This window comes from Erythrolamprus reginae, chromosome Z, assembly GCF_031021105.1.
Source record: "Erythrolamprus reginae isolate rEryReg1 chromosome Z, rEryReg1.hap1, whole genome shotgun sequence".
NCBI classification, from domain to species: domain Eukaryota; kingdom Metazoa; phylum Chordata; class Lepidosauria; order Squamata; family Dipsadidae; genus Erythrolamprus; species Erythrolamprus reginae.
The window spans coordinates 75,630,351-75,651,164 of record NC_091963.1 but is presented as its reverse complement, the minus strand read 5'-3'; the positions used below and the strand labels follow the sequence as shown (position 1 = coordinate 75,651,164).

Sequence of the window (20,814 nt, the reverse complement as noted above, 5' to 3'; positions counted from 1 at the left end):
AGTGAAGGGAGGGAGGGAGGGAAGAAGGTGGGAAGGAGAAAGAAAAGAAGAAATAGAGGAAGGGAAGGTAAAAGAGAGAAAGAAAAAGAGCAAGAAAGAAAGAAAGAAAGAAAGAAAGAAAGGGGGAAGGGACAGGAACAGAGGAAGGAAGCAAGGAAACTTATGAAAGGGGAGAGTAAGAGAGGAATGAGTGAAGGGAGGGAGGGAGGGAAGAAGGTGGGAAGGAGAAAGAAAAGAAGAAATAGAGGAAGGGAAGGTAAAAGAGAGAAAGAAAAAGAGCAAGAAAGAAAGCTGCAAGCACCCCCCCCCCGAGCCCCCCAGGCCGGCTGCAACCTTTTAAAACACGCGCGCCGCTTCGCAGCTGTCTCCTGAAGCCGAACGCGGAAGTTAGCGTTTGGCTTCAGGAGACAGCTCCTTGGCGCTTGTATCTCGAATTTGGGCTTGTAAGTAGAACAAAAATATCTCTCCCCTCCCAGCTCTTATCTCGAGTTGCTCTTAAGTAGAGCAGCTCTTATGTCGGGGTTCCACTGTACCACGGTTTTAAAAAAATATTAGTTAAAAAATACTTCACACTTTTCCCCCCTATACCACGGTTTTTCCCATCCGATGACATCATATGTCATCGCCAAACTTTCGTCTGCCTTTAATACATATTTTTTTAAATAAACTTTAATAAATAAACATGGTGAGCAATAATCTAAATGGTTGCTAAGGGAATGGGAAATTGTAATTTAGGGGTTTAAAGAGTTAAGGGAAGGCTTGTGATACTGTTCATAGCCATATTTACTTCCGCATCTCTACTTTATGGAACATCGACATTTGCGGGTGGTCTCAGAATGCATCCCCAGTGAAAATTGAGGGAACACTGTATTGTTTTATTGCTGCTGTGAGCCGGCCCAAGTCTGTGGAGAGGGGCGGCATACAAATCTAATAAATAAGTAAATAAATGAATGAATGAATGAATGAATGAATAAATAAATAAATAAATAATGCTCCATTCGCTCTGGGCTGCCCAGAGCAAAGGGAGCGTTTCTTTTCTCTGGGCACTGGCAAAGGTTTATTCCCTCTCCAAGTGCCCAGAGAAAGGAAAATGCTTCGTTCGCCAAAGCCTCCTAAGCACCACTGAAAGGGTCCTCTGGCAGCACAGAAAAGCCCGAAATAGCCGGGATTAAAGAGGGAATGGCAGGAAACTGGCTGGGCCTTCGTGCTGTTCTTAAATTTCCTGAGAAATTTTTCTTAAGTAGAAAATGGTTCTTAAGAAGAGGCAAAAGAATCTTGAACACCTGGTTCTTATCTAGAAAAGTTCTTAAGCAGTGGCATACTTAGGTAGAGGTACGATTATGTCCCACAGAGTTGGCATTTTCTAGGTCCCGTCGACCAAACAATGTCATATGGCAGGGCCTAGGGGAAGAGCCTTCTCTGTGGTGGCCCTGGCTCTCTGGAATCAACTCCCTCCGAAGATTCGAAGTGTTCCCATCCTCCTTGCCTTTCGCAAGAGCCTGAAGACCTATCTATCTCGCCAGGCATGGGACAACTAATGTATCCCCTTTTCTGACCATTAAAGTTATGAGTTGGTATGACTGTGTAGTATGAATTGTTTTTAAGATAATAGGTATCTGTATCTGTATTGTTTTATTGTTATTGTGAGCCGCCCTGATTCTTCGGAGAGGGGCGGCATAAGTCTAATAAATTATTATTATTATTATTATTATTATTATTATTATTATTATTATTACCACTGTATATCACAAAATAAATGTTAAGTATTCAAGGTGTTATATCTACTTCAAACAAAATATCTGTAGCTTTACTGTTTTCTGTCATTTTAAGAACATTACTTAAGCAATAGGATATGAAAAGAGCTTTGAGTATGAAAATATCTCAGTTTATTAAGTTTCATATTAAGCAGTTATCATATAATGGGACCAACCATTCTTACACAGAAGTGAAAATACTAAGCCCTGTTCCTATTGAGTCCTTCTGCTACAATGTGGAGAAAATACATACCTTATCAGTAGAGAAAACTATCCAACTCTACGATTAAAAGCTGAAAAATCTACTGCATATATGTTTTATCTATCCAATGTTTATTAATAAAAATATATAATTTATATCTGATTATTTATGCAGTTTAAATATAGGCTGCCAAAATTCAGTTTTGTCTGTACAAATATTTTGTTCAAAATCTCATGTGAATAACATGATTTGAGAGAGAGATTTGATTTGCTTTGAAACAGAGATTTGAGCTATCAGCTGCAGATATGGCAGTGATATTATTACTTAGACTCATTATTAGGAAATACTGTAGTTAGGGCTGAAGAGTAAAAAGCATGCAGGAGTAGCAATACCAAATTCAGTTTATTTCAAAACCAGTCCTGCAAATATCTATGTAAATGATCCTGTAAATAAAATTTATAATAAGAAATATCTGACACTGCTTTCAAACTTACGTGCTAAGTTGAAATCTAACAAAATTTTTAATATTATTATAAATTCCTTTACCCTCTTCAATAGCAAACCTGAAATACAAAAAGAAAGATAAAATGCTTAAAGAAAATGAATAGTAAAAAAGTAAAGAAACATCATCCTGAAAACTTGCTTTTGACCATTTATTTTACTTTATATTCAGTGTTATCTAAAATACTTTTAAAAATAATTTAGTTTCTTTCAGCTTTTGTATATAAAAGTAATCTAATTCAGATGGACGGTGGTAGCACTGTACAGGATTAACAAATTTTATTAAAAGGCATAACACTTTTCCTGCTTTTCCTGAGATTCATTCATGACCTTTTCATCATCTGGACCCATAGAAAATAATTTCTCATTCAATACATCAAGACTTTAACAATTTCAGCCCCCTCATTACCCTTAATCTTTACCTGTATAATACATCTTTAACCTGTATAATACAATTTTAAAATATAAATATAAGAAAGCTACAAATTGCCATGCATATACATGCTTCTAACTTACACCACGGACACCCACAATCATATTTGTTTACAACTAAACTATACTACAACTATACTAGAATTGCTCAACTAAATGGATTAATCCAATAATAGTAGTTTTTTTTAATTAATCCAGTAGACATTCAATAGGTTAATGTATCCACTCAATGAAATCAATAGTCAAATCAATTAAGCCAAACTGATTCCAATGAATGAATACCTATTAAAAGACAGATCACCAAAATCAAGCATCAAATAACTGGTAATAACTGACAGCATAACTATGGGTCTGCTGGCATTACATAGCATATTCCTCTATTTCTGTTTGTTGTAACCTCAGCAATAAACATTTTGCAATAAACATTTTGCTTCCACATTTATACCAAAAACTTCATGATAGCGCCCCAACTTTATTCACTACATTAAAGGTATGTATCAGGGCTCAAGACCAGGACACTTAGTATCAGAGGACTTTTAACTTCCCCTAGCATTCAGTATAGATCATGAAGTAATTACTATGGAATAAATAAAATTTGACAGCACAATTGAGCAAAAGTTTGCTGAATACATACTGAAAGATTTCAGTCTACTACAGAATTTTTTTTAACACATTACAATTGTTAATTGACAAGAAATTTACTGTGCAATCTGTATTTGTATAAGTATTCTCCCACCATCCCAATTTAAATCGTGTATTAGTTGAGCCATTCTATGTATCTGATAAAGTAAACTGTAACTTAAAATAATGTATGCCTTTTGATAAATTGTATTAGCTCAAAAAGATGGCATCAGATTCCTCTTTGTTTTGGCTGCAATAATGGCTATTTTCCCATGACTTGATAAAAGTCACCGCTGTGTTTGCTGTGGTGCACTGGTAGAGGGCTAGCTAGTTTTGCACTAGAAAGACACAGTGGTTCTTCATACAGTGTCATTCAAACCCCTCTCCTTCCCTCAAAGGTGCCTTGCCAATGGGCACCACAATGAAAAGGTTCGGAGGTAGCAGAAAGCTGACTGCCTGCACAGATCACCTATTTGTCTCCCCACCAAAGTGGTGCCCATTTATCTACTTGCATAGGACATACTTTCAAACTGCTAATGGGAAGAAGCTGAGGCAAATAGTGGGAGTTTACCGGGCACATAGTGCTAGAACTTGAACTGCTGGAGCAGAGACCGTCTTCAACCTGAGTCAATGAATCACCATTATTCTATGAATGCCAATTATTTTCTACACAAATGACATTATACAAATAATAAAATTATGTTGCATCCAAAATGACCCTATAATTCAAACATACATTATTGTTTGAAAGTCATCATCCACCATGATCATATCAGCTGCTTCTTTACAAACATCAGTGCCGGTCTTCCCCATTGCAACTCCAATATCTGCAGCTTTTAATGCTACCGCATCATTCACTCCATCTCCTGTCATAGCAACTACTTCACCATTATTTTGAAGGGACTAAGGGAAAAAACAACAACACCCCAATTATGTCAAAGTATTTTACTGGTCTAAGATTTTATAATGAACATATGCATTTAAACATTACTTCTTTTTATGAAGATGTAGATTTCATGAATCTCTCTACTATACACATATATAAGCTAGTAAAATTCTTGTGCTTTTTTGCCTGTAAACTCAACTCAGCCAAACTGGGTCAATTTAACTCAGTCAACTGGGTTAATTTGGAAAGTACTATTAAACCAGGGTATCTCAAATGGACTAACTTATAGAATGCTGGGACTCAAAATTCCTGTGGGAATGAAATTTTGGGAAATTATGGCCACTTTTACGCCACTGGATTGCTACCTGTTCATTACTGTTGCCATGTTAGTCAGCACCGTGTTTCCTATTTCCAGTGCTCCCTGACAATTTTCCAATAGTCAATGGAGAAGCCAGAAGGAACTGTAAAGTTGATTGTTATTGCAAACTCTCCCTACCACTTTCCCACTGGCAAAGCCTTTGCATTGGGAAGCTGGCAGAGAATAAGGAAAATATCAGGGAAGTTCATCTGATAGCAATCATTCACCCACAAGAAAGGAAAGGAAAGCAAAGGAGGGGAGAGGGAACAAGAAGGGAGGGGAAGGGGAAATGGAAGGAAAAGGAGAAGGGTAAAGGAAGGATTTGATGCTTCATGAAAACTTCCCACTAGGAAACTCAATGGGGAAGGTGAAAGTCGCTCCTGATCATTTTGCTTGGCTATGATCATTTTGTTCCTCTGTCTAAGTTAAAAAATATATCTGAAACAATAACCTAACCCAAATCATGGGTTTCTAGTATGAGATAAATGTATTTTATTAAAGTTATTTAATTTTTAAAAATTAATTATAGAAATACTGATGGGCTTAAAAACAAATGTTTCAAAGAAAACATTTTAATTTTAATTATCCCAGACTATTTTTAATATTACCCTTTAACCTAAATAGCAGCATTCTCTTGAAACGCTCTAAAAAAATTCAGCTGGTTGTTTTTGAATTAAAGAATGCTTGTTTTGAAACTAAATACATACCTTAACAATTTTCAGTTTATGTCTGGGGCTGGCTCTGTAGAAGACTGCTACCTAAGAGGTGGAAACATAAAAGTTATAAAGTTATAAAAGTTAGGCTTTAAAATGTTAAACTCTTGCCTAGGGAGACCTGCAAACAAGAAGACAACTCAGCGGAAAACAGAAATAGTATTTTTTCCTATTCTTAATATTCTATTTCTTTTTCTCTAACTACATTCGTATGGCCTACCTAGTCTCTCTCATTCTCACAACATATCCTACTATGATTCCAATAGGAAAAAAATGGTTAAATGTTCCAAAACCTATAAAGTAACTACAGTGGTACATCTATTTAAGAACTTAATTCGTTCCATGACCAGGTTCTTAAGTAGAAAAGTTTATAAGTAGAAGCAATTTTTCCCATAGGAATCAATGTAAAGGCAAATAATGCATGCAAACCTATTAGGAAAGAAATAAAAGCTTGGAATTTGGGTGGGAGGAGGAGGAAGAAGAAGAGGAGCAGCTCAGTTGCTGCCCAGAGCGAAGGGAGTGTTTCTTTTCTCTGGGTGCTAGCAGTGGTTTATTCCCTCTCCAAGCGCCCAGAGAAAGGAAACTGCTTCATTCACTCTGGACTGCCAAAGCCTCCTTAAGCACCACCAAAAGGCTTCTCTGGCAGCCCAGAAAGGCCCGAGATGGCCGGGATTAAAGGGGGAATAGCAGGAAACTGGCTGGGCCTTCGTGCTGCTCTCAAATTTCCTGGGAATTTTTTCAGGGCTTGGGTTCTTAAGTAGAAAATGGTTCTTAAGAAGAAGCAAAAAAGTTTTGAACACCCGGTTCTTATCTAGAAAAGTTCTTAAGTAGAGGCGTTCTTAAGTAGAGATACCACTGTACTTACATTTTAAGGAAATACAATGTTCTCAATAGAAAATATAAATAATTCCATACAATAAGAATAATTTTTTAAGAGTTAAGAGATCCTGTACACATTATTCTAAAGAACTTTCTGGGAAAAGAGCAGCTTTGATACATAAATTGTGCTTATAAATATTTACAATATTATATAGTAATACCTTCGGGACCATCTTCTGCCGCACGAATCCCAGCAGCCGATAAGATCCCACAGAGTTGGCCTTCTCCGAGTCCTGTCGACTAAACAATGTCGTCTGGCAGGCCCCAGGGGAAGAGCCTTCTCTGTGGCAGCCCTGGCCCTCTGGAATCGACTCCCCCCGGAGATTAGAATCGCCCTCACCTTCCTTGCCTTTCATTTGTTACTGAAGACCCACCTATGCCACCAGGCATGGGGTACTTGTGGTATCTCCAGGCTAATGTGATTTACTTATGTATGGTATGATTCAATTGTATGGTTTTTAATGATATGGGTTTTTAGATGTTGTTTTTATGTATTGGATTTGTCACATTATCGCTGTTGTGAGCCGCTCCGAGTCTTCGGAGGGGGGCGGCATACAAAACTAAATAATAATAATAATAATAATAATAATAATAATAATAATAATAATAATAATAGCATTTACATTTATAGGAGTACAAAGAAATAAACAGAGGAAAGACAAAACTACTTTCTTTCTGTGAAATGATATGGAACAATAGTTGTATGGCAGGGTGTCAAAACTCAAGGTGTGTGGGCTGGATCTGGCCTGCAATGTGGTTGGATCTGACCCACAAGCTCATCCCGGAAAATGTAAGGAATCAGCCTGAGGCTCTTCAGCTCTGTCTACCTGTGTCGCTTCGGCCTGATTTACCAAATGTGAAAAGGAAATGAGTCATTCCGTGTCAAATGGACCAGTGGTCTGCACCTTACCATCCCAGATTTTGATGAAATTTGGCACACAGTTTCTTTATGATATAAAACTATGCTGTGCAAAAGTTTAGATCAAAAGACTAAAAATTGGGAGTTCTAGGAGACCTCAAGTAAAGGGTTGCAAAATGCTAAGTCAATAAAAATGACATTTTGGGCCAACTTCCAGATGCTGTAAACATGGCAGTTTCAGCAGTATGTTGGAGATATTTGAAGAACCTGCACCCCTTGTAAGGCTTTATAAACTGGTAAAACCCCATGTACCTAATCCTCTTCTTTTTACATCGTTCAGACTCAAACTTTGCAAAAAAAAAGCCCTAAAAATGAATTTACAGCAAACCTCAGGGTGCTGTAGTTTCAAAACTACTTGGCCTTTCAGGTTAGTTTTTGGCAGGTGTATTAAGTACACAGCTGCAATGAGGACTTCCAATTTGCAGCACTTTCCTTCAAATTGTTGAAAAAATAAAAGAGTTCAAAGTTGGTACTTAATGGTTTTTTGCCAAATTTTAGCTATCTTTGATGCCCTGTTTGATCCTGTGGGACAGCTTCACTCTTCCTCAATTTAGCACCATAGATACAAGCACCATTGCACTGTACCCTTGATACAAGTGCAGTAAAAATGATTCTTTTTTCAATAAGCAGCATTTTTTAAAATAAAGAGTAATAACAATCTATAATATAACAAATATAATGAATATAATATAAATAATAATAGTAATAAATAATAAATAAAGAACACTTCTGGTAACACTTTACCTTTCTTCTTGTCTGGTTTCCCCAGAATTCCACAACTCTTTTCAGAGTTCGCGCTCTTTTAACCATTCTTGTTGAAACCATGAATTCTGAGGCTGTTCTTTCAATAGACCAGCTTTTTGGTGCCAACGTTAGTATTTGCAGTTTTTCTATATTATTTTTTGATACTTGAACTTTGTTCTTCAGCTCATTTACCAAGACATCATAATCAGCACATTTATCACATTTCTGACCAATAGCTTAGGTTTCAAACTCATTCGGGTCAAAACCACCAGCAACTGCAATATGACTGCTAAAAGTATTTTGCACCTGCCTGATTTTGTGCTTGGTAAAGCCTCTTATATCACGCTTGCTGACTTTTCTGAACTGTAATGGAGAAACAGCAATAGAATTCAAACTTTTGTTAAGATTGTCTGAAATATCAATGTGTTCATCATCATCTGCCGATGTTGATGAAGAATCAGCAGATCTGTTACTGACTTCTTTTCAACAAGATGGACACAGTTTCTGACCTGGCACAAATATTCTGCTTGTAATGGCCTTTAGCTGGCCTGCTAATGTGTCATCCAGTACTATTAAGCCCACTTTTGCATTATGACCACTTTTGGAAAAATGGTTACAGCAGGTTCTTTGCAAAGATTCAAACCTAGTCAAAAATAAGGCTTTATGATGAAGGCAAATAGTTGATCTAGCATCAAAAAGATGTCCAGAATGCTCTTGCAACAACCTCTGTAGATCAGGTGGAAGCACTTCAATTAATTTCAAACCTTTACTTCTTTTGTATGTCAATAAATGACAATCTGATATATTTGAATAACCAACTAAGCAAAGTGAAAATTCATCTGATCCTTCTGGATCCATTGTTGAGCATTCACATCAGTTTGAACAAATAATCACTACCCAGAATAGGTCCTACTTGTGTGTACATTGCTGTCTTTCTAAGTTACATTGCAAACCAGCCCTATATTCTTTGCAACTTGTAGCAAGGGTGCAGTGAAAAAAAACACCCCAGCAACAGGCAATTCTGCTTTGCATCAACATGGTCCACCAATAAGAAGGTCGGCCAACCTAACTGGTTGAAGAAGATTTCTTCAGACATGTTATAAAACCTGGCCTCATCCTTCCATTTCCCAACAAATATTCCTGGTTTTTTAGTTTTCTTGAACACAAGTGATACAACATAATGTGTTCTTTATTTTTATTTTTTTTAAAAATGCTGCTTATTGAAAAAAGAATCACTTTTACTGCACTGGTATCAAGGGTGCAGTGCAGAAATCACAGGCTACCGCAAACGGTTGAGGAGATTTTATCAATCCTTATATGAAGAGACTCCAAAATTAAAATGATATATTATTAAGAAAGAGAATCTGCTCTTTCTAATGGTGCTAAATTGAAGAAGAGTGAAGCTGTCCCACAGGATCAAACAGGGCATCAAAGATAGCCAAAATTTGGCAAAAACCAAATGAGGTGCATGGGGTTTTGCTAGTTTATAAAGTCTTACAAGGTGTGCAGGTTCTCCAAATATTTCCAACATACTACTGAAACTGCCACGTTTACAGCATCTGGAAGTTGATCCAAAATGTCATTTTTGCTGACTCAACATTTTGTAACCCTTCACTTGAGGTCTCCTAGAACTCCCAATTTTTAGTCTTTTGAAATATTTTTTTTTTAGTTTTTTTTAATCATAAAAAAACCTATGTGCCAAATTTCATCAAAATCTGAGATGGTAAAGTGGGGATGATCTTTGAAATTAGTCCACTTGACATGAAATGACCCAAAACAAGCTTGTCTTTGGACTGGTCTACCCAACAGAAAACATCAGGCAAGCATGTCTTCAACCCGGTCTACCCAGTGCAAAGACGAAACAGACCAGCAGTTTGGGGAGTGGTGTCATGTTGACCATGTCCACCCAGTTGGCTATGCCTGCTTAGCTCCCCGGGGTCAACCACAACCCTGATGTGGTCCTTAATGAAATTGAGTTTGACACCCCTGTTGTATGGGGTGCATTATGTCAGTTAAAAAACAAAAACAAATTATTCTTACTGAAATAAAAAAATAATTCCTCAAGAAAAAAAGGGAACAGAATCCTCTGGATAATGGGAGAATATTTTACATTTGCACAATGTTGTCAAATGTGACTTTTAAAAAAACAATATTTTGTTGCATTATTGAAACAAATGTTGAAAAATAACATACAGCTATTTATTTGTTTCATAACTAACAAAAATCAGTAACTGTAAGTTTGAAAATTATAATTTAGCTTTTTAATTAGGTAAGTTATACATTAATATGTATAAGCATAATTGGTACATGTATTTTCTTAAATTGTAAAGCACAGAATTCTACTTCTGTCCAAACTCAAAAATTATCTATCCTGTAAGATCACTTCCCCCCAATTTATAATTAACCTTGGGTGCTATTTGTGAAAGTTGTTGTATGTCCAATGCATCCACTTCTTCACCCGAGATTGATTGAGAACTTTTAGAATACAATCCCAAACGACTGGCTAGAAAAAGGAAAGAAAATAAAATTACTTAGCAACTAAAGGACCCAATGGACTTGGATTCAGTGGAATTGCTAAATTCTCAATAATCATTTTGTTATCTAGTCATATGTATAAAGACATTGAAAATACACATTCTACTACATATTAACATGTGTACGTGTACTATCTATGTGTGTTTGCGTGGCATGTGCACACTCCCAACCCCACAAAGACCCAGAAATTTCTTTTCAGTGCATTGTTAGAAAAGCTCGAGAGTTTAAGAAATACTTATAGTTCCATACTGTCTGGAAATAATAAAGAACCACCCCATGGTGCCTCTATGGTCTCTACAGCAGTCTGGTGAGCAAAAATGGATTGTAGCGCTGCGCCCCCCCCCCTTCCCCCCCCCTGGCTTCTTACAGGAGTCTGATGGCTGAAATGGGCTTAGGGAGCATTTTATATGTTTCCTTCTCAGCCCCACACATTCTATCTTCCTTCCAGTTGGCTGTTTACACATAATTCCTGTTTTCATCTAGTTTGAAAATATGGATGGATTTAAAAATATAGGCCTAATTCAAAGAGTTTGCTCACTTGTGGCTGTGATGTAATTTGCTTGGTTTTGACTTACAACTGGATTGTGTTATTTTCCCCCATAATGCTTTGTAAACAATATAATGAGCCTAAAAACTTAAAATACAGAACATGATTGTACATAGGATATAGTAGTGTGCACAAGCTATAAAATTGTTTTTTTAATGCAGTATGTCATGTGCAAACAATGATTTTTTATAAATTGAGATTTACAGTGTAAAGCATGAGTGGCTGAATTAGTGCTTCACTGTAAAGCACAGTTGGCTGAACACACAGAGTCAAAATTAAATCATATTATGACTGGATAGTGTGCAAATTTGGCAGATAGAAGACAGCTTTTGTCAGGTGTGCATAAAACTCAGTAAAGTCAGTGAGATTTAATTGTGTATCCAGTTGTAGTCCAAATGGACCTGGAAATGTTTCCACACAGCATGCATATTTTCTGAATCTTTCTAGACATTTAGCAATATATTATGATGTTTTTGTTGTGTTGTACAGTGTTCCTTTTATAATGGATATCTGGAATAAATTTTTACTGTTTTCAAAAAACTCTTAAAAATAAAAAATGGGAGGGATAGCTAAATTATTCTACAGTAAATATTTCAAAGGGCAGATTCAACAGGGAAAAGGGAAAGCTGAGTTGATATTGCCCAAGCAATAACAAAGAGTGTACAATTTTGTTATTTGGGGATGGAGAAATGCCATAAATAAGGCAGACGGATTAATACATGAAGAAGAAAATAACAGGAAATATGAACGAATTAAAGAGAAATGAATGGTTTTGTTTAAAAGTATTTTAAGGTTCTAAATGTTAATTTATCATTCAACCTAGTAAGTATAAATATACTTCCCCCAGTCCCCAGGAGCTCTCTGCAGGCTCCCAAGACCCTTTGCCCAACCCATTTTTGCAAAAAGAAAAGAGCGAAAAACGGCCCCTTTTTGCAAAAACAAGGGTATTTTTGCCATCCCCAGCACCCAAGAGCTCCGGGGCTTCAGGACAGCAAATATGAATGTATGAAGTATTGCATCAATATTTCCACCCTCTTTTTTTTTGGGGGGGGGGGGGGGGGAGGGGAGAGGTGCATCTTATACTCCCAAAAATAAAGTACTTCTTTGTATCTTTTTCTGGTTCTTTTCTATTTGTCTTTCTTTTCTTTCTTGAATTTTCAGCTTATTTATTTATTTATTTAGTTAGTTAGTTAGTTAGTTAGTTAGTTAGTTAGTTGGTTGGTTGGTTGGTTGGTTGGTTGGTTAGTTAGTTAGTTAGTTAGTTAGTTAGTTAGTTAGTTAGTTAGTAAGTATTAGCTTGTATTAGTTTTTAATCTCCTTTTAAAAATAAAAGATGCATATGTAGTTCTGTGCATTTGGGTGTGAGTGAATGAATAGGTGAATAGATGAAATGTTGCAATTTAGGAATAGGCAATAATAATAAGAAAAAATGTACATTTTAATAAATGTAGCACATAAGTATATGGAATGCAATATTCTATTTTTAAAAAGTCTCGCAAAGTTTTTGTATTCTATATTTTGCAAACACAGAATCAAAACTTTTTTAAAATAAAGTTTATTAGCCATTATCCAAAAAACTATTTATTATAATGAAAAATGTTTCTACCTGCCCAACATTGTTGGGTTTTTACTATGAATAACTAAACTTCATATTCATGCATAAACATTCATGTTCATGGAGTATTTCTATAGCCAGCCACAGAGTGTTTTGTCATGCATTGAAGGAGTTGCTTGGAAAAATGCACACATGATAGTGGCTCATGGATATGGTGTTACAGTTCCTGCCCCCAGTTTCAAAATCAACTTAAATTCAAAATATACTGGCAAAATAATTAACAAAAATTCACACATGAAAAATCTATTCATACCAATTGCAACTGCAGTCTCCTGTGAATCCCCAGTGATCATTTTTATTGCTATTCCTGAAGTAATAAGTGCAGCAACAGCTTCTTTTACACCAGTCCTAGGAGGATCAATAATTCCAACCAGACCGAGGAAGGATAACTGTCCAAGCTCAGGACCAGAAGCTAAAGCCAGAACTTTCAAAATGAAATAAATAGTATTACTAGTTGTGCCATTGATTTAAGACAACAAAACATTTGTAATCATTTTTCTTCAATTATGAGAATAATGTTAATAGAATAATATGCAGATGGTATCTCAATAAATTCTAAGAAATTTAAAAAAATAGTTTTTTATAATTAGTTAATGTTAACGTAGCAAGAAATAAAAACAATGTTTTGCTAATCCATGAAGGAAAATATTTTAAAAATGCATATTTCTGTTCTTATTTAGCAGTATTTAATCAGACTTCCAAGTATTCAGCTCTCAATTTTAAATATAAATACATAAAACAATGCTATCAAACTAGCACCCTGATTAAATGGAGGGGCAAACTTAGCCTACTCCAATTTATTCTTTTTTTATATAAACATTTACCGCATTTTTCGGTGTATAAGACTTTTACCTTTAAAAGGTGCTTTGAAAATTGGGTGTGTCTTATGCATCAAATGCTGCCAAAGCAGGACAGGTGGTGGTGACAGCGGTAGGAGCAACTACTGAGGCGTCTCCGGCGGCTTTCCTTTGAGGAGCAGCAGCACCAGGAATGTCACCTCCACGCCCCAGGCCACCACCGCCGCTGAATCAGGCACTGAAAGGGCAGAGCTGTCATCTGCACTGGCACCATGTTATGGGTGGCAGGCTCAGCTCAGGCGAGCGGCTGTGGCAGGGACCAGTCAGGTGCCGCCTCTCTTGGAGCGAAGCTATCGTCTGGTGGGAGGGGGCTCGGTTCCATCGGCCCCCACCCCAATCTCCCGCCCTTGGGGGGCCCCCCTCCCACCAGACGATCAGGCCGGCTGAGACAGTTTCACTATGAGGTGGCACCTGACTGGTCCCTGTCACAGCCCTTTTGCCCAGCTCTGCTGAGGCAGCTTCGCTCCAAGCGCCCTCGGACCTTTTTATATGCCCCTTCTTATCTGCGCAGCCCAAGGGTCTTGGAGGGCCCGCTGCAGCAGAGGAGAAGGGTCTCCTGGGCTGTTCTAGTGCCGCCTCTGCTGCAGCAACAAAGGACTTCCGCCCCCAGCTGAAGAAAAAATTCAGGGCTTTGCCGTGACCTCAATGAGCCGGATCCCTCCCCCCTGCTAGCGGCCACACGGTGGTATAAGCCGCTTCTGAAACTCCGGCCGGGCGCACAGCTAGAGCCACTAGGAGCAGCGGGAAAGAGTTTGGGTTCCGATTCCAGGAGAAGAAATCAAAGGGAGCCGGCCAGGCTTTGGGGGCGTGGGGCCTTTTGGCAGGATCATCGAATGAAGAAACCAGGACTCCCGCTTGCCGGCTGGACTGAGTGTTGCCAACATCCTCAGCCAAGCGAGATTCATCTCCTTGCCTCCTTTTTAGACGGGCACGGTTACTAAGCCCGGCTCATTTGGTGGTAGGAAGTCCCGCAAGCGAAGCGGAAAGGCCGGTCTCCCGAAAGAAGCTGGGAAAGGGTTTTGCAAAGGTGGCTGGAAAGATAGCAGCGCTGTGGCCAAAGAGAAACAAATGAAGAGGGGCAAAACGGAATAAAAAGTATTGAAAATGAGGTTTCATTTTTACACTTCAAGCCTGCGCAGGACACACACACACACAGACACACACACAGAGACACACAGGGAGAAAGAGTTGGAAGGGACTCTGTACTGTAGGTCATCTGGTCCAGGGGTCTCCAACATTGGCCACTTTATGACTTGTGGACTTCAACTCCCAGAGTTCCACAGTCAGCAAACATGGCTGAGGACCTCTGGGAGTTGTAATCCACAAGTCTTAAAAGTGACCAAAGTTGGAGATCCCTGCTCTAGAAACACTCCTTTTAAGGAATATTTCAGGTTTATCATCATCACCAAATATTTCCATGCACTTCAATTGTGAAAATTGGATTAGTCAAGAGAGGGGTCTTTGAAAACCTCATGGTATAGTAGTAATATTAAGGCAACCTCAGCAGGGAACTGTAATTGTAAATTATTCTATCACTAGCCATTTCTGTGTCTAAAGGAACGACTAACAAAATGAATTGTCCTTATTTGCTTGTTTTGTTTGTTTGTTTGAGTTAGGGGTTGAGAGTGCAAGGGTCTTTAAACCTGGCAAATTTAAGGCTTGTGGACTTCAATTCCCATTTCTGAGCTAGCATGACTAGAGGAGGAATTCTGGGACTTGAAGCCTACAAGTCTTGAAGCTGTCAGGTTTGAAGTTTGTAAAAAGTGTACATGGTTTTAAAAAGTGTACATGGTTTTAAAAAGTGTACATGGTTGTAAAAAGTATTCTGCTATACTGGTATTTTATTAAACAATATAATACTACACCATTTGGTTCAGAATACTTTTTTTGTTGTTTTCCTCCTCTAAAATCTAGGTGCGTCTAATACACCAGTGCGTCTTATACACCGAAAAATACGGTAAACTGAATAGCGGGGACAGAAAATTAATTAATACAGAACATTTCTGTCCCCAGCAATCTAAAATAATTAGGGTTATCTGTGCATGCCACATAGAGGTGTATGTGTATGATTATCAGCTCTGCTGTCAATCAAAACCAAGGATTTAATAGTGAGTGCCATACCATGTACACTAAAGAAACAGGTGGCAAGAAAGTAGGGACAGTAAGGCTCAACATAGGTTTTGTAGACAGTAAACATAGGGTCAATCAAAATGGACTCAAATATCTATACACCAATGCACATAGTATGAGGAATAAACAGGGTGAATTAGAAATTCAAGTAAATTAGGGAAGATATGATATTGTTGCCATCACGGAAACTTGGTGGGATCAAACTGACAAATGGAATATACAGCTAGAGGGGTTTAAATTATTTAAAAGAAATAAACCAAATAAAAGAGGAGGTTCAGCCACACAATATATAAGAAATAACTATTGTATATACTCGACTGTATATACTCGAGTATAAGCCAACTTGATTATAAGCCGCGGTACCTACTTTTGTCACAAAAATTGGGAAAACTTATTGAGTATAAGCTTAGGGTGGAAAATGCAGTAGCTACTGGTAACTTATAACATTAATTGAGGCATAAATAGATTAATGTTTTAGAATATTTATTTCAAAGAAAACCAGTAAACTAGCTCTGTAAGGGTAAACAAAGAGGGTAAACAAAAACAATCTGATATTAACAATAACTTAAACAGTTTTTAAAAAGTAGCTCAATCAGCAACCAAGCTAAAACCTAAGAGTTAAAATCCTTCAAAACTGGATTCCTCATCATCATCTGTATGTCCAAACAGAGCTTCAGCATTAGCTGCTGTGAGGTTATCAGCACAGACATTGTCCCCAATATGCAGGTATAGGCATTTATAGGCAGGTAATTGTCCCCCCAAGGCAGGTATAGACAAAAAAAATGCAAGTACTTACCTCAAACCCTTGCTGCTCTGCCTCCCCGCTGCTCCGCCTCCCTACCGCTCTGTCTTCATGGTGGCACAGAGCGCATGATGTCATCACGCTGCCTGTGCCAGATACTCCAGATAGCCGCAGGTCTGTGGCTGTCTAAAGTCCACTGTGGAGCAGGGAGCGCTTGCTTTCTGCTTCGCAGTGGTATCACTTCACCTATATGCGCTCCCTGAGGAGTCGCATATAACTGAAGTGTCCCTGCAGGCACTCAGGCCATCACAGCGCCGGATGCTGTCAGTGACTCGATTATAAGCTGAGGTCGGATTTTTCAGCACATTTTTGTGCTGAAAAACTCAGCTTATACTTGTGTATATATGGTACATCACTACAGAAATAGAACATAATAATGAAAATTATCTTGAATGCACTTGGGTCAATAGTAAAAGGGGGCGGGGATAACATTGGTATCGGTCTATACTATAGACCAGTGTTTCCCACCCTTGGCAACTTGAAGATATTTGGACTTCAACTACCAGAACTCACCAGCCAGCGAATGCTGGCTCGGGAATTATGGGAGTTGAAGTCCAAATTTCTTCAAGTTGCCAAGTTGGGAAACACTGCTATAGACCACCCAACAAAACAGAGGAAGTAGATGAACCTTTTGCTAGTCAACTAACTAAGGTATGTAGGAAACACATCATAATAGTAATGGGGGATTTTAACTACATCAACTAGGAGACAAACTCTGCACCAAATGGAAAATCCAACAGGTTCTTAACAAATCTAGCAGACAACTTTGTTACCCAAAAAGTACAGAATGGAACAAGGGGATCAGCCATATTGGATTTAATTTTCACTAACAGAAATGAAATAATAGAAGGTGTTGAAGCTACAGGAATCCTGGGGGCAAGTGATCATGCAATATTGTAATTCATCATTATGCAAACAAAAATAGTAGAACAATTTCAATAAACCTAGAGAGAGCTTGGGAAGGATTCCATGGATGAGAGTCTTCAAGGAAAAAACAACTCAAGAAGCTTGGGAAATTTTGAAAAGTGAGATTATAAAAGTCCACTCTAGTACAATGCCAATGAAGAAGAAAAATAACAGGTCTCAAAAGAAACAAGTATTGCTGTATAAAGAACTCTCTGACAAACTGAAAGACAAAAAGAACAAGTATAAAAAGTGGAAAGAGGGGCAAATAACTAAGGCAGAGTCTACAGAGAGGGGCGGCATACAAATCTAATTAATAAATTAATACATTAATACATTAATAAATTAATGCATGAATAAATTACTAAATTAACAAACAAATAAATAAATAAATAAATAAATCAGCAAATAGCCCAAGCCTGTAAAGATGAAGTAAGCAAAGCTAAGGCTCACAATGAACAAAGGCTTGCGACAAAAGTTTTTAAAAAAAGCTTCTTCCAAAACAAGAAAGTCAAGGAAAAGGTTAAATAGTCCATTGTTGGGAGAAAGTGGCAAGAATGTGACAAGCAGCAGGGAGAAAGCAGAACTACTTAACTTGTTTTTTGCATCTGTCTTTACACAATGGGGAAAAAACAGTCCAACCTATCAAAAGCACCACCACAAAAAATGGGTTCTAGGACTTTTAGCCTCCTCCACTTGGCCAAGCCTGTTTTGTCTCCAGCCTTCCGCCCCCCAGCCATTGGTTGCTGCCTTTTCTCCCTGGCCCTTTCGCCAAATGGGTCTCAAAAGCACTTTCACCCTGGCCTTTTGGACGCAGGGGACACTTTCCTGTCAGCCAGTCAGAGGATTCATTACTTTTCATTGCCTTCCACTCTGCCTGCTCATGTGTCTGGAAGCAGCCTTTTTTGGAGAAGGAGCGGGAGTTTTATATTTTAATCTGTGCATGTGTTTGTTATTTCCTTATCAAGAGACATTATTTTAGAAGCTCTTTTTTCTCAGCTTTGAAGTTTTGACAGTCTTAAATTAGCTTTATTGCGGTTTTTTCCCTGGCAGCGGCAGGCAGGTTCTGTAAGGAAAAGGCTGCTTCCAGACAGATGAGCAGGCTGAGTAGAAGGCAATGAAAAGTAACGAATCCTCTGATTGGCTGACAGGAAAGTATCCCCTGTGTCCAAAAGGCCAGGGCGAAAGTGCTTTTGAGACCTGTTCAGTGAAAGGGCCAGGGAGAAGAATCGTTGTACCTACCTGAACGGTCTTCTCAATGCACTGGAAGGAGAGTCCAATATGGGTAATTCTCTAGTCTCATTGTTAGGGACTGAGTTTAAATTAGCATGTTAATGAGGTACCACCCACTAGCTGCCCCAGTAGCTCAGTTTTAAAAACGAAAACAACAGTGAAGGTAAACTAAACAACATTTATTCAACAATAGCAACATGTAACTGGAATTGAACTTAACGAATAAGCGCCCCTGGGCTCAATGGCCTGGAGGGTTTGGACTCTCCTTCCAGTGCATTAAGAAAACCATTCAGGTAGGTACAACGGTTCTTCTCCACTGCACTGGAAGGAGAGTCCAACATGGGATATACCCAAGTTTATGTTCCATGGGAGAGAGAAGGCTGGACCAGGGGAGTAGGAGTAGTGCACACCCTCTGAAGAACTCGCCTCCCGAATTATGCTTCAGCCGAAGCAAACGAGTTAAATTTGTAATGGCGTATGAACGTCGACGGTGCTGACCAAGTGGCCACTCGGCAAATGTCCTCAATGGATGCCTGTGTTGTCCATGCGTCTGATGTGGCTGCGCTTCAGGTCGAGTGAGCCGTAATCCCCGCTGGTGGAAGATGAGCACTTGTTTTATAAGCCTCCACAATACAGCTCCGAAGCCAGCAACTCAGTGTTTGTGACAATACCTTGAGGCCCATCTTGGATTGGGAGAAGGAAACAAATAGAGCCTCGGATTTCCTAAAAGGTCTAGTCCATCTAACATAAATCTTCAGCGCCCTCCGGGCATTTACCTTGTGCCACCTAAGTTCCGAAGGGTGGCTACCATGTGTACAAAAATCCGGTATCACGAGATCTTGGATTCTGTGAAACACAGTATTCACCTTTGAAATGAAGGCCGGGTTCAGATGTAGGATGACTCTGGGTGGAAGATGCAAAGGACTGAGTGTACTGAAAGAGCTGATAACTCAGACACCCGGTGAGCAGATGTTATTGCCACAAGAAAGGCAGTCTTAATAGTTAAGAAGCGGAGAGGTATCGTCCGCAGAGGTTCAAATGGCGGTCCCGTGAGAGCTTGTAAAACCAGTGAGAGTTCCCATGTGGGAAAGCGATGGACCAGTGCGGGATGCTTGTTGGAGGCTCCCCGAAGGAAATCTCTAACCTACAGGTGTTTTCAGGATTGTTGAGATCGTTGCCATCTGCCTCTTCAAGGTGTTTGGGGCCAAACCTTTTTCAAGACCACATTGGAGAAATTCCAGAACTGGAATCAGAGGAGAACTTTGAGGGTCTAGCTGGTGCTCTGTACAAAAATTACAGAAGGTAGACCATGTTGCCTGGTAAATCCTCATCGTAGACAGGCGATGCGCTGCCTGCATGGTAGAGATAACCCTGTCCAGGAGCTGGTGACATCTCAGTCTATCCCCTTCAAGTGCCAGATGGTTAACTGGAACTATTGCGGCTCTGGGTGGAGAACTAACCCTTGGCTGAGGGATATCAGCTCATCTGGGATCCTCCACAGGGGGGAAATTGATAACCTCACAAGGTCGGAGAACCAAGGGTGGAGCGGTCAGTGTGGTGCTACTAGTAGTACCTCTGCCTGTTCCATCAGAATCTTGTCCACAACCCTCGGAATAAGGCACATCGGTGGGAAGGCATACAGTAGGCCTCAGGGCCATGGTGAGTGTAAGGCATTGGTCTTCTCCGCCCCTTGTGATGGGAAGCGGGAGAAGAACTTCGGAAGTTGAGCATTGAGATGGGTTGCAAATAGGTCCACCTGGGGGGTGCCAAAATGCTGGGTTATTTCCTGGAAGAGGTCTGGGTCCAGGCGCCATTCTACTGGGTCCAAGGTCGCCCTGCTCAACCAGTCCACCTGGACATTGGATGTCCTGGCAATATGTTCCGCTGATAGGGATGCAAGATGTATCTCTGCCCATTTGAATAAGGCTGCTGTCTCTTGCATGAGTCTGCACAACCTTGTCCCGCCTTGGTGATTTAAATGGGCCATGGTCGCAACGTTGTCCGTGAGGACCAGAACATGTCTGCCCTCTATCATCGATGTGAATGCCTGTAGGGCTAAGAACACTGCTCTGAGTTCCAGGAAGTTGATATTGACTGGGTATAGATCCGCTGAGGACCAAAGCCATCTGGGCATCGATATGTGCCCCCCCAGCCTTACAGGTTGGCATCTGTTGTGAGTATGA

The 20,814-nt window shown here is 39.2% G+C and overlaps 1 protein-coding gene across 4 annotated transcripts in view; it reads right to left on the bottom strand.

Annotated features, from left to right (window-relative positions):
• ATP2C1 (ATPase secretory pathway Ca2+ transporting 1) overlaps window positions 1-20,814 on the bottom strand; it is a 220,563-nt gene that overhangs the window by 24,339 nt on the left and 175,410 nt on the right. For all 4 annotated transcript variants that reach the window (XM_070726349.1, XM_070726352.1, XM_070726351.1 and 1 more), the window contains 5 exons: window positions 12,960-13,130; window positions 10,415-10,512; window positions 5,462-5,512; window positions 4,247-4,413; window positions 2,451-2,519 (listed from right to left, as the gene is read on the bottom strand). In XM_070726349.1, the coding sequence (XP_070582450.1) occupies window positions 2,451-2,519; window positions 4,247-4,413; window positions 5,462-5,512; window positions 10,415-10,512; window positions 12,960-13,130 (556 nt within the window). The remainder of the gene's footprint in view (window positions 1-2,450; window positions 2,520-4,246; window positions 4,414-5,461; window positions 5,513-10,414; window positions 10,513-12,959; window positions 13,131-20,814) is intronic.